This window comes from Portunus trituberculatus, chromosome 49 (assembly GCF_017591435.1).
Source record: "Portunus trituberculatus isolate SZX2019 chromosome 49, ASM1759143v1, whole genome shotgun sequence".
Taxonomy (NCBI): domain Eukaryota; kingdom Metazoa; phylum Arthropoda; class Malacostraca; order Decapoda; family Portunidae; genus Portunus; species Portunus trituberculatus.
The window spans coordinates 18140069-18158875 of NC_059303.1; the positions used below are offsets into that span (position 1 = coordinate 18140069).

Sequence of the window (18807 nt, forward strand, 5' to 3'; positions counted from 1 at the left end):
CTTTAAATCTGTTTAATTTTTGCACAAACTTCTTCCTCTGGCAGAGCATTCCGTTAGTCTATTACTCTGGTTGGAAATCTAAACTGGACATCTTTATCTCTCCTTTTCGTTATGTTCATGCTGTATCTTCGATTGATCTGCACATTTCAAACATCCTCAATACCTATTTTCTCTTTTCCTGTTGAACATGTGTACATCATAATCATATCTATGGCAGTGTTTTGATGATGACAAAGAGGTAAGTAGATTAATACCTTACTACTTCAACCTGTCATCGCTCACTTACGTATTAAATCCCTTCAAACCTCCCTCATGACTGCAGAGGAGCTTCAAATTTATAGTCGAGCATGATACTTCAGTGGCAAATATTTATATGCTTGGGAGAGGTTTATCTATGAAAGACTTAATCTATGTCATCAACTTTATCTAAACATACACTTTGATCAAGCAGGGGAAGTGTACCAACCTGTGATGTCCCTTCCACCACAAGCACAGTCAACCCTATCACACAGTTACATTTACACTAAAAATGAAACACACATGGAATCAAGAATACTCTACCAAGTATGTATGTACAGTATATAATCTCCTTTAACAGATACCACAGCACCTCAACATATGAAGCTTGCAAAAATGTACAATCTTCTGGCAGTACGTATTGATAAATTCATCGAGGCAATAGCTTGGAACACACATAAGTGATACATATCATCAGCTATTCTGGTATCCAAATATGCATGACCTACATCTTCTAAGGGTTGATAAAAAAATACAAGGTTCTAATAATAAAAACACATGAAGCCTTCCACAAAGCTAAAAACTAATGCATGTACACATCACACTGGGAGGTGCAAATTATGAAAACGAACACTTTAAAAAGATGAGGAACAAATAGGACTTTAGACAGGGTAAAATGATATGACAGACAAAGGGGAGGAGGAGGAGGAGGAGGTTATAAGGTAAAAGCACAAAAAATAAAATGCATGGAAGACTGGTGTGACCAAAAAGGTGAAAGAAAATGAATGGGTACAATTTAACAAGGTACAACACACAGGTGCAAGAACTGTGTTCATAAGCAAAATATAATTCCTCATTGAAAGAAACTTATCTCCAGTCTGTCTCCTTCCTGCACTCCTTGGGCATGGCAGAGTGTGAACCCAAGACATAAATTTGAGTACCTGCCAGACTTTTGAATAGATATATACCAACACGATCACTACTCCAGAAATAAATCATACACTTCCTGTTAAGATGCCTCACACATCTGCACCATTCACTTCTGACATTCACAATTTAACAGATCCATGCAGGCCGGCAAATGAACAGGGGTTTTCATTATCAAAATAGGATGAGCAGCTTAGCTTGGCCTGCTCCTGTGGCCTTACATTCCTTTGAACTTGCTGAGCCTTCCAGTCTGGGCACCAGCATCTCTCACAACATGACAAATCACTCCTCAAGAAACACATCAGTTCAGGCAACCAAACAGGTCCACCTAACATTCTCCACACATACTGACAATCCTAACAACTGGTATAACATTCATACCCAAGTTCTGGAAACAAATATTTTCCTACTTTTACTCGCTTCTATTTCTTGAGCTCGGTGATCTTCTCATTAAGGGCATCGGCATCCTCTGCAGTCTTGACACGAATCAGCATCTTGACAGGCTCGCTGGATGCCGTGCTGGAGGTGGAGAGGGGCGGGTTGGGGATGCAGGCTATGATGACTCCGTTCTTCCCTGCCCTGGCAGTGGGGATGGTGGGATTGAGGATGATGTTGAGCAAGATGTTTCCCAGGTTAGTAAGTGCCCTGATCAGCAGCTGGGTCTTCTCCCCAGCTGGCTTCAGGAACAGTGTGCCGACGCCCTTCTCCACGTAAGCCCCATCCTTCATGTAGAACAGCTTGCACTTCTTTTCATATATAGCATCGTCTTCCTTCACCTCGTTCACCTCTACCTTGGGCGGTTCATCGGTTGGGTCGTTCGGGTCTGCCTCTGTGTCTTCCTTGGTGGTGCTGCCAGTGGTGGTGGTGGTGGTACTGGAGGAGGAGAAACTGCCAAATATGCTACTGGTTCCTGTGCTGCCACCAAAGAGTGACTTCTCTGGGGCCTTTTTCTCAAATGCTCCAAAGGAAAACGTAGGCTTGACAGGGGAACCTAGGCCAGTCTTCTTGTCCACTGATGCCGAACAACCACCAAACACAGACTTCTCAGAGGATGATGATACAGAGGAGGTGAAGGAGAAGGGTATCTTGGCAGCAACAGGCTGGTTCTCTTTCTCATTAACCTCATCCTTACTTGGCTTTTCAGTCTCTGCCACTGCCTCATCACTCTCACTCTCTCCTGTGGACGGGTACTTCTTGGTCAGCTCCTCAAAGTGCTTCTTGTAGTCGTCAAACACTGGGGAGAGGTTGACGTGGGGGTTTGTGTCCAGGTGCTGCTTCACCCATTTCACCACGCCTTCATTGAGTGCCTTCAGGTGGCTCAGGAAGACTTTATTTCCTTTCTTTCCTGCAGAGTCTGAGTTTGTCTTAGAGTGTCCAATGCCATTAGTCTTGGGTTCTGGTGTACTGCTGGGAGGATCCTTGGAGAACTTGAAGGTTGGCAATGTGGTTTTCTTCTCCGGGGAACTCACTTCGGATTTAGTGGTGAAGGACGTGGTTGTGTTTGCTTTAGAGGTGCTGAGGATGTCAAATGTGGGCTTAGGTGCAGAGTCCTTGCTGAGGAAGCTGAAGGAAGGCTGACTGGGGGCATCCTTGTTTGTGCCAAAGCCTGAGAAGGATGTAAGGCCTTTGAATATTCCAATCCCCGAGGAATTGTCTGACGTCATGCCTCTTCTCCGCGCTTTTTTAATCTGTCGGCCGGCCAGCTGATCTGAGGTGGCCTGGCGGAAGGTACCCATGTCCTCAGGCTCTTCCTCATCCTCCCAGTTCTCATGAGTCAGCTCTTTCACAGCACCGCGCTTGGCCATGTCTGCTGCTGCTGCTTCTGATTAGTTCTGAAATAGGGTTCTTTTATCAGTTATATTCTTGCCTCCACACACTGAGATATACCACACACACACACACAAGTACATACTATATATCCAAGGTATTTATCCTATTCATTTGGCTAACTTCCTTGGACCTGCTCGGGGACTAGTATTTAAATGGGTGTTTTGTTTAATTGCTTTTGTTGCCCATGGACAAATTTTCCCTCTTACATAGTGATAAATAAACAAATAAATACACATATACACAAACACAAAAAAAATTACTGTAGTTATAAACCCACAAAAATAAAACAATAAAAAAAACAGAGCATAAAAAAAACAGGAAACAAAACTGGCATAAGGAGAAGTGAAACATGAACCACACCCGACACAATTACAGGAATAACATGAAAAATCAGTGATAAATACACCACTAAACACACCAAACATCTTTATCACACACATCGTAACAAGCAAACACATTAATATATAAACAGCATAAAAAAGAACTGGTACCAAAATCACATAGGTCATAAAAACATCAAGATATGAAATAAACATTAGACCTAACACACACACACACACCATCTTATTCACGAACCTACAGATACACAAGCCAATAAATGGAACACAAAAATACAAGGACAAACTAAAGAAAAACAATGAACCGAACTGACTCAAGGGCGAAAACTGTCTTGGCGGCAAACAGCAAGAACAGAACCAGCAAACCACACCTTATTACTGCTTGTTCTCCCCTCTTGTGACCCTCTCCGTGCCTCCAACCTCAAGATAACACAACCCACATGTACCCCACACAAGCAGAGGGGTGAGGGATGGCGGTATGAGGTAAAATAAGGGAAGTCTTAAATATACAGGCACTGACCCGCCAAATGAGGAGGTTGCGTCAAGGCGAAACCAACATGTGCCATTTAGCTACGGGTTAGGTAAAGGATGTGATTTTTACACTATTTTCACGTTTTATTAAGATCTTTCTTATAATGGTTTGGCTATTATTTTTGTTTTTGTAATTTTTAAGATGGTTTTTGTTAGTGGTTGAGGTTCATAATGCTGATTTAATTTAAGTACTTGAATGTGGACAAGATCATGTAAAGGTGGTTTTCTTGTCTTTTATTTTTCATATTTTCTCGGCTGTTTTGGTGTTAGACTGAACAAGAATTTTCTATTATAATATTTTTTGGTATTTCTGTAGAGTATTCATGTTTTTTTTTTCTTTGCTTTAGTTTTTTTTTTTCTTTCTTTCTTTTAACTAGATCGCATACAGAGGAAGTTGGGATATCTTGCCTTCTTTCCTGTCTTTTTAATGCTTGTTTTGGTGTGGGTAGAAAAAAAAATCCATTTTGTTTATTTTGTTTTTTAGGTGATATTTCTATTTATGATGATAGTAGTAGCAATGGGAGTAGGTCGGTGGGCAACTTTTCCATCATTGATTAATGATTGATTGATACATTTATTGTTGCATCAATACTGAAATACAACAAATGAGGAGGATCTGTAAACAAGCGGGACGGAAAAAAATGCATCCTTTCGACACAGCGGGCAGGACGCAACTCTTTTCCATTATCAAACTCGTGCACTATCAAAACCATACTAATTAAAAGAGTAATATCTATGACGGCTATTGCGTTGTATTTTGGTTTGCCACTGAAAGAAAGCTACCGGTACATACATGAGCTATTGAACCAAGTAAAAACTTTGCAACCAATAAGTGCCCTGTCATGTTTTATATATTATTTGATCTCGCAGGGATGACTGAAACATACACATCTGCTGACCACACCTCTAGCACTTTGGCGGGGCTGAAGTGACACAGGACTTCAAGGGCATTTGTATGATTCTAGTGAAAGATCAATATTTTCTCGATATCACCAGGAGAAACATTCTTGAGGACCATACACGCTAATCAACTGTGTGGTCGTGATGAGAAAAGGATGTATTTCTCAAAAAAAGGGACGGAATTAAGAGTCTACTCAAATGACATGACGTGAAAGATCAACCCGGTCGGGCCATCGCTCTATCGAGGAAGAGAAAGAAAAGGATCGAGATTATTCGAGAGGGAAGAAAAATATAACATAATTATATTAGCGGCTGTTTCAAAGTTAATAATGGTTAGAAAAAGAGAAATAGATGCAAACTTCAGAGCAAAGTTGATATTATAAAACCAGGAGTGAACGGAATAGAACTTTATGGATAAATATATAGCTAAAAACAAATCATAGTAATTATGCTGCTGATGATGACGATAATGATGATGATGATGCTAATGATATTATTATTATTATTATTATTATTATTATCATTATTATTATTATTATTATTTTTATTATTATTATTATAATTATTATTATTATTATTATTATTATTATTATTATTATTATTATTATTATTATTATTATTATTATTATTATTATCATTATTATTATTATTATTATCAATATTATTATTGTTGTTGTTGTTGTTGTTATTATTATTATTATTGTTAATAATAATAATAATAATAATAATAATAATAATAATAATAATAATAATAATAATAATAATAATAATAACAACAACAACAACAACAACAACAACAACAACAACAACAACAACAGCAATAAAGAAGATAATGATAATAGTCATACTACACTAGCTGTCTACACTCTACAGTAATAAAAAGAAAGAAGATGGATACGCTGCATTTTCACTTCTCCATTACCTACATTACAATTACGTGCTAGATATATATAGGTTATCTCCCTTTACCTGATGAAGCAGTTTGCCTACCTATAATTCTTTTTTTCATTTATGGCAGCTGTTGTATAAAACGTGTAAAAGTTGCTTGTAGTGTGTATAATTATATATGCCAGCCTTCTTGCTCTTCCCTTCCACACCCTATCCCTGACTCTTCTCCCAACCCCGATGCTTCTCATAATTCACCCCCAATATCTCTCTCTCTCTCTCTCTCTCTCTCTCTCTCTCTGTCCAGTTAAATACACACTGTAGCTACACTGTATAACTTATTGTGACACACACACACACACACACACACACACACACACAGTTTTCTCCTGAATATTATAAGGAGAATAGATCATGAAACTAGAATAGCATCACCAAAAAAACATTTACCTACGCATCTTTAATCAAAAGGAGAGAAAGGATATTTGGTAATGAGAGAAGATACAGAGACAGCCAACTTTCCATCACCACACTTCCTATGTGAATTTAGATGAGTGGAAATCACGTAACAAAAGTCATAACATGTAATAAAACCAACATATGTTAATAATAAGGCGAAGAAGCTAGGCTGAAGATGAAAGAAAAGAGAAGGGAGAGAAGAGATGATGTGAGGGTAGCTTTCCATTATATTTCTCATCTCTCCTTTATTTAAACGGAGGGAAATTACAGAATAAAGTAAAAGCAGCTTATAGCAACCAAATTTCCCCCAAATCAGAGCAGAAGAAAGACTAGGAGATGAAAAGAAAGAGACGAGATGTAATGTCAACTTTCAACTACTACACTTCCCTCCTGAATTAAAACGAAGAGAAACCACGCAACAGAAACAATAACGTCTAACAACACCTATATAATCCCAATAATAAGGAGAAGAAGGGAGAGGAGGAGGAGATGAGAAGGAGGGAGAGAAGGAGGGGGAGGAGTTCAGCCTGACTCCCTCGCGAGGTTCCAATAACATCTACAAGTGCGGGGAAGTTTGGCCTTGTTGTTTCGTGAGTTTATTTTAAGTTTTCTCAAGTTTTTAAGGCGCCATGGACCTCCAGAGCCTGCAGTACCAGATGTGGCTAGCCGTCAAGAGGCACCAGGTAAGAGTCTGATGAATGGGAACGGCTAAATAAAGCTAAAATAAAGTGTGTGCAAAGTTGAAGTATTGATTGTCGTGTTTGTTGTTGCCGCTGAGTTGGTGTCGCTTTATCATGCTTGGGTTTTATGGGTTTACGACTTGTATTAGCGTGTGTGCTGATTTGGTCATGAATGCTGGAGTGTTTGTGGGTTTATATGGGTGTTGTGTATGGTGTTTGATAGCTCTTGTGTATGGGAATGCTGTGTTTTGTGTGTGTATGTATGTGTGTATCCCTCCCTCCCCTCCTATCCCTCCCTCCCATCAAAGTATTCTTAATTCGTACCTACCTGAGCTCATTAATTATAGGTAAAGTTATTATTTGTCCTCTACCTGCCTGTCTATCACAACTTAACCCCTTTACCTTATCTCTTTCATTGTTAATCTTCCATATAATCTTATTCTCCATCATAACCTCTTTGTCATTCATTGCTTGGGGGGAGATAATGAAGGATTTAGGTAACTGGGGTGAATAAAGTTCGTGTGGCCTTGAATTCCGGTGTGTTTTTGCCTGTCTCCTCTAGTCTGTATCTTAATATAGCTCATGTTTCTTAGTGATAATGCAACTTTGCTTTGCCACTTGCAGTTATCTTGTTATCTTATCCACTGAAGGGAAAAGATACAAGAGGAAAAGGAGGTATGGGAGGGACACAAAAAACAGCTCTTTCTCTACCTGCATTTTTCCAGTCTTTCTTCTTTGTTTAGATATCTGGAACTAAACCAGTTATAATTTAGCCATAGTGCCTGTGAATTTCAGTAGAGGTGATTGCCATATGTATATTTTGATTGACTAAGACTGGTAAATCAAGAGGGAATTATTGCTATCCCATTTCACAATCACCTCAGGAAATAAGCATAACCTAACTAATTCTCTTCCTCAATCATAGGTACTCTCGTTGCCTCTGAATGTCCAGTAAAGATCCTCATAAATGTACAGTCATCTTGTATTGGCATTATTAAGAGATGCAGAGTTAATTGTTACTATTTCATTCTCACTGGTCTTAAGAAATTGTCAGTTTTATGGGAAATCTAACTATTTCTCTTCCTCTAGCATTTAACCAATATTTATGAATTTCAAGTAAAGACCCTTATAGATGCACAGTAATTTTATATTGGCATTATTAAGTGATATAGGGCTAGTTTTTATAATCTTGTCTTCTTGCTGATCTCAACAGTGTCAGTATTGTAGGAAATGTATATACTTATTTACTTCTTTTGAGATGTTAGTAAGGGGTCAAACTTGTTAAGTCAAGCAGTTTACAAGGAAGATACATATATGAGTAAATTCTTAGTTTTGAATAATACTCTCATTTTCCGAGAAGTGAAGGCAGGATAGAAAGCACTCCAAATTATGAGATCTTGAACCCGGATACAATATGTTATGTTTAGTGTGTAAAATGAAAATGATGTGTGGTGTCTTTTAGAGGGCAACATATATCCAGAGATGCATAAAAGAAAGTATGAGGAGGACAGACTGATATATACTAGTAATACAATTCATCTCAAAGCATTCAGTTTCACAATAGAAAATAAACCATATTACTGGACTTAGATCCTCGTTATAGAGATAAAAGTCCAGTGTTATGTAAGAATAGTATAAGCAATGTAAGTTTCATAAGAATCTTAACACTCTGATCTAAATGTTATTGTTTCTCTCAAAGGAAAATAAAGCTTGTATTTATTTGACTTACATCCTCCTTAAAGAGATGGACAGGATAGTATAAGCAATATAAGCTTCATAAGAATCCAACACACTGATCTAAATGTTATTGTTTTCCTGCAGGCGCTGATTGGCAGACGTCAGGAGGAGCCCCATGTGAGTACCTCCTCTATGCTCAACACTCACTGGGTTGGCTGTCATGGCTGGGCTCACATTCCCTCATGGGTCGCCTGGCTGGGGACAAGTGTGTGGTTTGTCAATGTCCTGTTTCCTTCCTGTTTCAGAATTTGGCTGTTCAGAAGGAGATTCTTGATGTCCTATATCAGCTCATCTCCATCAATGAGAGTCAGGTGAGTGGAGATACACACACACACACACACACACACACACAAAAAAAAAAAAAAAAAAAAAAACAGGTTTCATAACTTCATATACAAGGTAGTCTTCCCCAAAATCTACATATTATAACTAACATACAACTTTTTTAATCACAAAATGACAGTAGATTTGATAAAGGCAATAATGAACAATACCATGAAGTCATGAAGAGAAACTGACAACACCTCCTGCTCCTTCAGAAACTGGTGGTGGCTCGCCTGCGGGAGGAGCGGCAACAGCACCAGCAGGTCAAGCAGGAGAGGGAGAATGGGCTACACAACGATGGGGTCCGGGAAGACATTGACCTGCTGTGTGATGAACAGATAATACATGACGCAACGCAGGAGAAGAACGGCAAGATGACCCCGCACACTACCCCAGAGAAGGCCCCAGTCCAGTCCACCAGGCCACTCAGGGACCAGGAAACCTCCCCAGAGAGACCTGAAAGACATCCTGCAGTGGACAGCCAGAAGGAGCAGCAGCAGCAAACCGGGTGAGTGTTGAGTGCTTCTCCTGTCAGACTGTCTACCTGCCCAGAGATCATTCAGTCAGTCAGTCAGTCGGTCAATCAATCAGTTAGTCAGTCAATCAGTCAATCACTTAATCAGTCAATCAGTCAGTCAGTCCCAGATTGCCATTATTGTTTTGTCTTTGGCTGCTAAAAAGACTATTCCTTCATCCCTCTATGGCTGAGAAATGTACATGCATGATAGATTGATTTTTTTTTTTTTCTTCCCACATGCAAGTAGTTGATCTAATGTAGTTCACACATATAATTGGACCATTTAATATTATTCTTATCTTCTTATATATTCAACAGGCTTTGTGGTCAATGAAGTATCTATCAAACTATCTATCTATTTCTTTGCTGCTGTGTTTCAGTTTTTGTATTGTCTTTGCAGTGTTCTATTGAAGTGTTCTATCTTCAATACATTCTTTGCTGAGTTTCAGATTGCAGTGTTCAAGATATCATAATGTCTTTACAGTGTCCTAGATCCCCCATCCAGCCCTCCTGTGTGGTTGTGCTCCCCCGAGAAGAGGCTACACAACTTCCAGCCACCAACAGCTGACTATTCACAGGAGGACATTCATGACCTGGTGACGGAGGATGAGTTCATGCATGCGTTGGGTAGGTGGTGCTGTCTACCGTGGAAGTCTTGGGCACTCTAGAAGGTCATTGCTGTTACGTTGTCAAGTAATCATATGCTCAGTTACATAGTTTGATGATATGCTCAAAAGGTGGTGCTGTCTGCTTGGAAGTTTTGGGTGCTCTAGGTCGTTGCTGTTATGTTATCTTGTAATCATATGCTCAGAGTTACATAGTTTGGTGGTAATATGATCAAAGTGTTTGTTTATATGTATTAGATATTATGGATGCTGCTCCATTGTGAGTTGCTTTGTTTAATGTGTTCAGAGTTGCTGTGCCCATGTTAGTTTGTATGGATTTGTAAGTGATGTAACAAGAAAGGTTTATCATTAGAATTGTCAAGTATGTTTTTATTTATGATGCGGATAAGTCAGAGCAGATTTAGTATGTGGATTTATATATCTTTCTTTTGCAGTTAGTGCTGAGAAAAATAATGATGAAAATACCTTACCATGACCTTTAGCACATCATTCACCATCTGTTGAAGGATATTGAAGTCATCCATGTCATCCAGTGTCCATTGAATTGCCTGTGTTCTTTATTTCATCAAATTTAACTTTATTACCATCTGTGTGTTATTGGCTACTAAATATAAGCATTCATTATTTCCATCAGTGCCCAGAGTCTTTGTTGATGAAGTGCCTGCACCAGCACTACCATCACTAATCATGACCTCGCTTTTCTGCAGGCCTGCTCACCGTGAGGGAGTGGGAGGAGGTCTTGGCCAAGCGCTATGAGAGGAGAAAGCACACAGCACACTCGCATATATTTTCCAATACAATTTGGGAGAAACCTGAAACTGTGAGTCTGTATATCAGTCATTCTTTAACTATTGACTGTTAGAGATATTTAGAGTCTGGGAACCTGCTCTGTAGAGAATTAACTAGCTGGTCTCTCTTTAATTTAGTGCTCTTTTAAAACTTGATGCACATTTTCATATCATTTTTATGTAGATACAGAGATGCATAAGAATGAATAGCATTTGTATGAAAAAAAAGTGATCAGGAATGGTCTTGAATTTAAATTGATGGACTTGTAATGAACGTGTAAAGTAATGTAATCTGTGATGCATGAACAATGTTTGGGAAATTGAGAGTTCCTTCATAGATTAGTGTTTACAAGTAATATTATCCCGTAATGAGGCAAAGCGTTTACCAGTTTACCTCACCACATCACAGCGTCGTAAAAGGAGAGCCTGGCTGACGTCCGGGGCTGGGTCCCCTCCTATGCTGAGACGCAAGGTGCGGCCGCCCTCCCAGCCGCCCTCTCAGCCTCAGTCCCGGCCAGCTTCCCCCACCCAATCCTCCTGCTCACCCATGACCACTTGTCCACTCTCCCAACCTGCCTCCCCACAGTCCCTAGAGGAGGACTACCCATCCACCTCACAACCCTCGGAGGAGATCTGCCCCATGTGTAAAATAAAGGGTGAGTCAAGGATTGCTTTCTCTTTTATGTCAGGTGCTTTACTTGTGCCTTGAATTCTGTGCCTTTCTTGTTCTCATTTGACATCTGGGAGAGGAAATTTTTTGCTTTGTGATGTTTAAACCAATATGGGAAAATCTATCTTATGTGAATGCCATGCTGGGAATTCACAAGGGAGGGGCCAGACAAGGCACCACATTCACACACATAGTGGAAAGGGATAGTCTTGTTAACCACACCACTACACCTCAGGAAGTTAGGCCTAGGACACCTGGCCACACACACCCATAGCAAAGTTAAATTCTGTGACAGGTGCGGATGTGCAGTGTGATGGGTGTGGGGTGGTGTACCATGGGCAGTGTGTGGACCTTGAGGACAGTGAGCCGCCTCCTTGCTGGCTGTGTCTTACCTGTGAGCAGCTTGGCCTGAGAGCTTCCTCCTCTTCTCAGTCTGATCCTCACCACCTCTCCAGGCGAAGAGGTAAGTCCAGGTAATGGAGAGTTGTTTCTGTCCTCTGCCTGCTGTTGAGGTCCCTCCGCTGAGTGTCTCCACAGAGCTGCTCAGGGCTGGGTGTTCCTGCTAGGTGCTCATGTACTCTATCCACAGGAATTCACTCTTTCCATGATTGTTTTTCTGTATGTTGTCTTTTTTTCTGTTATTTATTTTTTGTTTTAGTATTATAACTTTTGTGGCATACATCACTGTTCTATCCTCTTCTCTCCTGTCGGGTGGTCCAGAAAGGTAATAGATTCCACTTCTCCACATGGTTTTAATTCTTATACTAATGGGCAGATTCAAAGTATGTGGAGGAGTGATTATGGCAAACATTACTACATTGCATCTTAAGTTTCTGGGCTGCCCTGCTCACCATGGACTGAAATATTGTCAGCATGCCAGACACACACTGCTTCTGTGCTGGGGTGAGGGTGAAGGGGACAGACAGGGGTGACTGAAATAATGTCACTAACTTTCAAATGTGTACACTGAGCACTATCATACATGCTTTGGGCTTACAGTTTAGGGTGACTCCTAGCTGAAGTAACACTGGTAGCCTGGACGGTGTAGTGGCCTTGCATCCCTGGAGAGGCAGAGCATAACCTGCTACAGGCGGAAGGCAAGGCGACACACGAGTACTGTGGCAAAAACACCGCCTTCCATAAACCCTCCACCTTCACTTGGCCGAGTCTATCACACCATAAGCCAAAGTATTGACTATAAATATGGCAAGTGTTGAATGATGGGAACCCAGGGAAAGTGTAAGCCCAAGTTGCAGATTCCTCCATTTTTGTATCCTGAAGTATACAGTTATACGTACACTTGTTGTATCCTGTCTGAAGAGTCTAAGTTGTGTAAGTGTAACTCTTTGTACTTTTCTATTTTTCTACTTAAGGGTCACCTGAGTGTGGCCGCTGGTGTACCTAGTGATATAATGGAGATCTTTAACAAGTAGATAAGTGCACAACTGTGGAAATTTGTGGCATGTGAAGTCTTATCTATATATTACATTATTATAGACTGCATGAAATATTGCAGTATAATTGTAACTCTTGAAACTACAGAAAATTGCAAGGACAATCAACCTTGATGATATTGTCTCTTTCCATTTTCTCATGTAGAGTGAAGAAAATTTTTACTAGACTGCTCTCATCACATGCTTGGCTGCCTCTTGCTCCAACAGTCATTCAGAGTTCTTAAGACAGGACTGCATTCTGAAACGCCTTACTCTTGCACCTTAACTATTCAGATGCCACAGAGGTGAGCATTCGGGTTCTTAAGAGTGTTTCTCCTGTTAGTAATGTAGAAATTTTGTTAATCTGTTACTAGAACCATAAAAAACAGCCTTGAAAACTAAAAGGCTTTTGAGTGTATTGGAGATGTGATGCAAAAGTGTTTCAGAATATGGGGCAGATAATTATGCCTTCTTGAGAATCTGCAGAGGTGAAGCCATTGAATTATTAGAGCCACCCTAAAAGGAACATATTTCTTTGCCCTTCCCTTTCATAATCATCATTTTGATCTCTCTTGATGCCTTTCTCTTCTCTGTAGATCTGCCTGCATGAGATAGCCACAGCAAAATCCTTGAAAGATACTCAGACATACATAGATCGTTCATTCACATTTCATCTCGTCATCTTGCATGCTGCTGTGATTTCTTTCTCACATCAGCTAAGGTCTCCATCTTACATTTCCATCTCTCATCTCACTCCCAACCATTTCATAAACAACCTGTCATCACCATTGTGTTCTTCCTTAGAGAATCCTCATATAGATTTGATACAACATTAACATACCTCATATTTCATGGTGGGTGGCTGTAATAATCCTGTCATCCTTTGTGTTATGTTGACTCTGATCCTGTGAGTGCAGCATTGGTCCTTCAGAACACTTTGCTCTCACCTCAACTATTTTCAAAGGCCACAGATGATAAGCCAGGTTATCAAGAGCATGTCTTCTTTTAATGATGTAGAAATCTTGTTAACCTTTGGCTAAAACCATAGAAACACTTTGCTTCAACTAAAGCCTTTTGAAATATTGGAGGTGTGGCAGAGTTGTTTCATGATGTGAGCCAGTGTGAGGGCTTACCGTTAATAGGCAGGGCTGTGGGACCTGCCTTAGCTAGTTAGCTGATGAGCCTGGCCTGCTGCCTCCCTCATGGTGTGGTCTGTAGCATGTCATGAAGCAGAGGTTTTATTGTGTTGTTATATGTATTTTTATGGATATAAATTATTACAACTGTTATTTAATTGATATTAATGATAAATTTGAGTTTTTTGTAATTAGTTTTTATGAAACAAGCAATACTACAGTGAAGACATTTGTTTAGGTTTAATTTTTTTAAAGATATACGGCAAAGAAGAGATTTGTGAGTATGTTGACATTGTGATATTTATATACGTAGGCTGCTGGAATGAGACTGAGGCTTTCATACACATAAGTCTGAACTGTCTTGTCATTCGCTGTGCCATCCAGTCCATCCAAGAGAGCCGTGGACTGCCTCCTATAAAATGATATTGTACACACACTACTTTTAAGAGCCAGATTACCACACCCTCCCAGGCCTCTGTTAATGAGCCTGCCTTCCCCAGCCCCACACAGCCACTGACACCCTCATATTGTCCTCACTCCTCGCACAAACCCCAATACAGACCGTGAATAAATCTGTTACTTTCCAGAATGTTAATAAATCATTGCATCTTAATTTTTGCATGTTTTGTGTCACCTGATCAGAAGACAAGTAATGCTGGTGTGTTATTGCAGTGTAGTGTTTCAGGTATTGCTGAGAGACTAAATTTAGATGGTCATAATACAAGTATTGAAGGGATGATACTTCTAGTGGCATTGGTAGTGATGATCTGGCATGCTTGTTAATAGTTTTTCTTATATTGAAATCATAATGAAAATAATACAGCCAAGACATATTAGGTACAAAATAAAGTAGAGACAGTAAATTATTTTTTTACAGTTAATCTTTTTTTGTTATGTCTCCATTAGTTGTATTGGCTTGATAAATGATCCACAGAAGAATGTTTTAGTTGTATTGTGTAGTTGTATGAATTTGAGAAGTGTCCCTCAGAAGCCGAGATGCATCTTAGAAGGCGTTCATAGCAGTGACTTGCAGGAATACTGGTACAAGTATAACCAGAACGGACAGCCAAATTAAAGCAACGACCTCATTATGTTTTAACACTCACGTATATCACTGTCTAACACTGCTATAACAAGTCTTTATGAAATTGAAAGGAGCATTTTCTTTTCCAATTGAGTGACTGCAGCATTAAGGTATAGGACAAAAAGGAAAAGATATTCTTTTTAGTAGTAGGTTTTGTTCTTATTTATTTGTTTATTTTTGTTGGATCTTAATCAAACAACAGAAAAGTGCTTTTTATGCAGTCATTCTATTGTCAAACATCGCAAGCTCTGAATTTTTTTATTTATTAACCAGCTTCTAAATACATAAGCCTTAGTATTGCTTAGTCCCTAGTAAGTACAGGCCAGTGTGGTTCAGAGGACAACAGATGCTTTGGCTTGTACTGTATAACCATTTTTGCTTTGTTATTCAGGATTGCAGAGTCATGTCCATGTTGCTGATTTGCTCAACCTTAATGTCTATCACTTAACCAAGGTTGTAAAATCACATCTGCTTTTTTGATTGTTGATTTTATTGAAAGATTTTACTTAACTTTAAAATCTGTCTCTCATCTAGGGTTGTGGAATAATATCTTCATTATTGGTTTGCTTAATTTGAAATGTAAACCTAATCTTATTTAGTGTTGCAGTTTCATCTCTGTTCTTGTTTCCCAGGCTATGTCATTGAACCATTTTGCTTAACTTATCACCTGTCACTCAAGCAGGGTTGCAAAATCATTCATATTGTTGATTTGCTTAATTTAATAAGCTCTCACTCCTCCAGGGTTGTAAAGTCACTAAATTGTTGGTTGTTACTTCCCAGACCATATCACTGAACCTTTTTCCTAACTTAGAATACCCAATACCCATCACTCATTCAGAGCTTTAGAATCACTTCCATGCCACTGTTGCTTGCTATACATGAGTTGTTGGGATCTGTGTTGTCCCAGCCTGATTCAGACAAGCCTCCTGTTTCTGGCTGCTGCACAGAGATGTTGGCAGTGCGGGAGCGACTCCTGCGGCAGAGGGCAGAGCTCACCATAGCTAAGCTGCAGCTGGAGGAAAAGAAACACCACCTGTCTCTTGCCCTCCAGGTATTGTCTCATCTCTAGATTTACTCTGAATGATACCATGACTTTTTCCCATCTTTCCTTCACCCGAACATGAACTCTCTCTCTCACTCTCGTTGTTTACCACCAATATTAAAGGCCTGTGACAATGGAGTATCTACAAAATCCACTATTGAAGCTGTCACCACAAATGACAAATACAATGACTATAGAACTTAAAATTCAATTAATGTACTAAATGCAACACAAGTCCAAACTGGGCACCAAAATGAACATTAGTGACTAGTGATGTGTAGGATTGTAAGTTTTCCAAGTGGCATTTATATCATGGAGTGTTTAACTGAACTGTGGCAATGTTGTATGTAGGGATATTTTATGAGGCTTTGTACAGGAAAGGTAATGATGGGCAGGTTTTGTACAGGAAGGGTAATGAAGAATAGTATTATGATGGGCAGGTCTTGTACAGGAAGGATAATGAAGAATAGTGTTATGATAGGTTTTGTGTGTGATGGGAAGGCTTTGTACAAGAAGAGTAACGAAAGGCTGTACTCTTCCTCACAGGCACAGAGAGCAGAGCGAATGTCACTGCAGCAGAAGGAGGCAGATGTTCGTAAAGCAATCACGCAACTGCAAAACTTCATCAGCACCTTCCAGAAGCCTCCACCAGAGCCCAGGTCCCCCACTGATCAGCTCACATCCCCTGCCCATTCCGTTCCATTCTCCCCTGCTAGCTCCCCGCCAAGCAGCAGTCCCCCACTCTCCTGCTCTGGTGTCATCCTCTCCCAACCATTGTCTCCAGGCCACTCCTCTCACCTCCCACTCAGTCCTGCCATCAACTCACCACTACCCACAAGAATTGCCTCCTGTATCACCTCCCCATCCCTCACATCTCCCTCCATGTCCTCGTCGTTATCACCTTCCTCCCAATCCTCGTTGTCCCCCATGACATCAAGCATCATCTTAAGTCAGTCCCCATCACCGCGACCCATGGCACCCCAGAGCTTTGTCCTGGGCAGTGCCTCCAGACCACCCTCACCCACCCAGAGAGCCTCGCATGGAGCCCACCTTCAGGGAGTCACCATCTCAGCCTCACCCTTGCCATCCCCCAAACAGAGTCATTACAGCTTGGACAAACATCAGGTGGAGGCCAAGGCACACGTCCACAGTCATCTCAAGAGGGTTAGGCCGCCTCCCCTCCACCCACATCGGGATGGAGACCTCCACGCCCTGATTCCTGCAGATGATGTGGACGGTGACAGCGAGCCCACAGACCTGTCCTTCCCGCGGCAGAACAGGCTGTCTGGGATCCGGAGAGGAGAGAGCAAGCCCATGGCTGCATCCTCGTGAGTTGGTCCTAGGGATGTTTGCAAGGAGTGACTGAATGATGACAGCCAGCCACTGAGAAGTATCTACATGTTGTCTTTTTACTTTGATTAATACGGTGATTTACACTTGTGCATGTAGACTGAATGCCAGCCGGTTGTGTTTAGTGTGTGTCTCAAGGTGTTGGTCTCACAAGGAGCAGTAGAAGATGTGTGCTCAGTGTGTGGCTGTTGTTATTGGGTCACTGTAGGTCTTCAGGATGTCTTTCAACTCTCTTCCAGTATTAATGTTACAAGCTGTACAAGATGGTTATTTATTTATACTCTATGCCTAGCAATAAAATTGTTTTGTACAATGTGGACTGACAAATATTTGTATATTGGTGTAATACATGTTGATTGTTCTTTCAGTGGAATTGGTGTGGTCTTGGAGTGTGTATATGTATTGTATCCATCTCTGACACAAGTCCAGTTTTGTTTTAGGACATGAAATGATTGACAAAGGGTAACCCTTTTATTTTTCCGTTTCAGAGGAAGATTATATTTATTTTATCAGATAGTATTATTTAGCTCCGAGGGAGAGGTTATAGTAGAGCTATTTTTCTATTGTTTTTAAGATCATGATCTGGATATCTTCTTATGACTAATCCAATGAGGAGGGTGTACAAATTACATATTATATTTTCAGATATCTAATAGGAACCAAGGAATGTTAGTATTATACGGAGGGAACCTGGCACTCGTTACTGACGTCTGTTGTGCAATACTGTAGCTCCAGCATTTCTTTTTATGCAAATTCATGGAATTCTTTTTTTTCTTAATTTTTATGAGCAAAGTTTTTACCTGTTAAGAGGTGTTGGGTGTTGTGGTGGTGGTGAAATGGCCAGACCTCCACGTTGAGCCGAGGGAGATGCTACTTTTTGTTAAACTTTTGAATCCTTTGAGGAGACGCTTACATGCCAGTCAAGCACTGCAGGACGGGGTGTTGACGGCGGCGACCGCGGGGTGTAGCTAACCTGCTTGTCTTGCTTTGTTACTCTATTACTTTAGAGTTGTTGTTCATAAGAAAAGAAAACTGAGGGGTGATGCACCTCCGATCATTGTTCATCTCAGGTGAAATTAGTAAATGTTTAACTTAGATCAGTTTGAGTTCTGTTGCAACTTTTTGTAAGACTCGTATCAATGTACAATTGAAAAAAATACTCATAAGCTGCAAAGCAGTGCTTGATGCAATAATGCAGTGAAATAAATTTTTACAAATATTTCTCTTTCCCTTTCTCTTTCAGAGAATAGTTTGTAAAGATTTCTGTTCTCTCTTATGACTGAATCCTTCCTTATATGCATCACAGCTACACA

General features: G+C 40.3%; 2 protein-coding genes across 3 annotated transcripts; one reads left to right on the forward strand and one right to left on the reverse strand.

The window, feature by feature from the left end:
* Positions 1–407: 407 nt before the first annotated feature.
* On the reverse strand, positions 408–3909 carry LOC123499188 (nuclear pore complex protein Nup50-like). 2 transcript variants are annotated; one of them, XM_045246903.1, is made up of 2 exons: positions 3853–3909; positions 408–2996 (listed from the first exon to the last, which is right to left on the reverse strand). In XM_045246903.1, the coding sequence occupies exon 2, from the start codon at positions 2967–2969 to the stop codon at positions 1587–1589; it is 1383 nt and encodes a 460-aa protein (XP_045102838.1). In that variant the 5' UTR covers positions 2970–2996; positions 3853–3909; the 3' UTR covers positions 408–1586. The 2 variants fall into 2 exon arrangements, with proteins under 2 accessions (XP_045102838.1, XP_045102839.1); XM_045246904.1 differs by lacking the exon at positions 3853–3909 and adding an exon at positions 3704–3846.
* A 2718-nt stretch (positions 3910–6627) lies between these two features.
* On the forward strand, positions 6628–18713 carry LOC123499190 (serine/arginine repetitive matrix protein 1-like). Its single transcript, XM_045246906.1, has 10 exons — positions 6628–6790; positions 8609–8641; positions 8770–8835; positions 9064–9356; positions 9850–9992; positions 10699–10811; positions 11189–11435; positions 11745–11912; positions 16050–16153; positions 16691–18713. Exons 1-10 carry the CDS (start codon positions 6737–6739, stop codon positions 17474–17476), a joined length of 2007 nt encoding a protein of 668 aa, XP_045102841.1. The 5' UTR covers positions 6628–6736; the 3' UTR covers positions 17477–18713.
* Positions 18714–18807: the final 94 nt, after the last annotated feature.

What these genes read in the sequence shown, in the direction of transcription:
- LOC123499188 (XM_045246903.1), bottom strand. Translation starts at nt 2,969, where the DNA reads ATGGCCAAGCGCGGTGCTGTGAAAGAGCTGACTCATGAGAACTGGGAG.
- LOC123499190 (XM_045246906.1), top strand. Translation starts at nt 6,737, where the DNA reads ATGGACCTCCAGAGCCTGCAGTACCAGATGTGGCTAGCCGTCAAGAGG. An exon ending in TGAGTTCATGCATGCGTTGG is followed by an intron (nt 9,993 to 10,698) that starts GTAGGTGGTGCT and finishes GCTTTTCTGCAG; the next exon opens with GCCTGCTCACCGTGAGGGAG. An exon ending in ACCTGTCTCTTGCCCTCCAG is followed by an intron (nt 16,154 to 16,690) that starts GTATTGTCTCAT and finishes TCTTCCTCACAG; the next exon opens with GCACAGAGAGCAGAGCGAAT.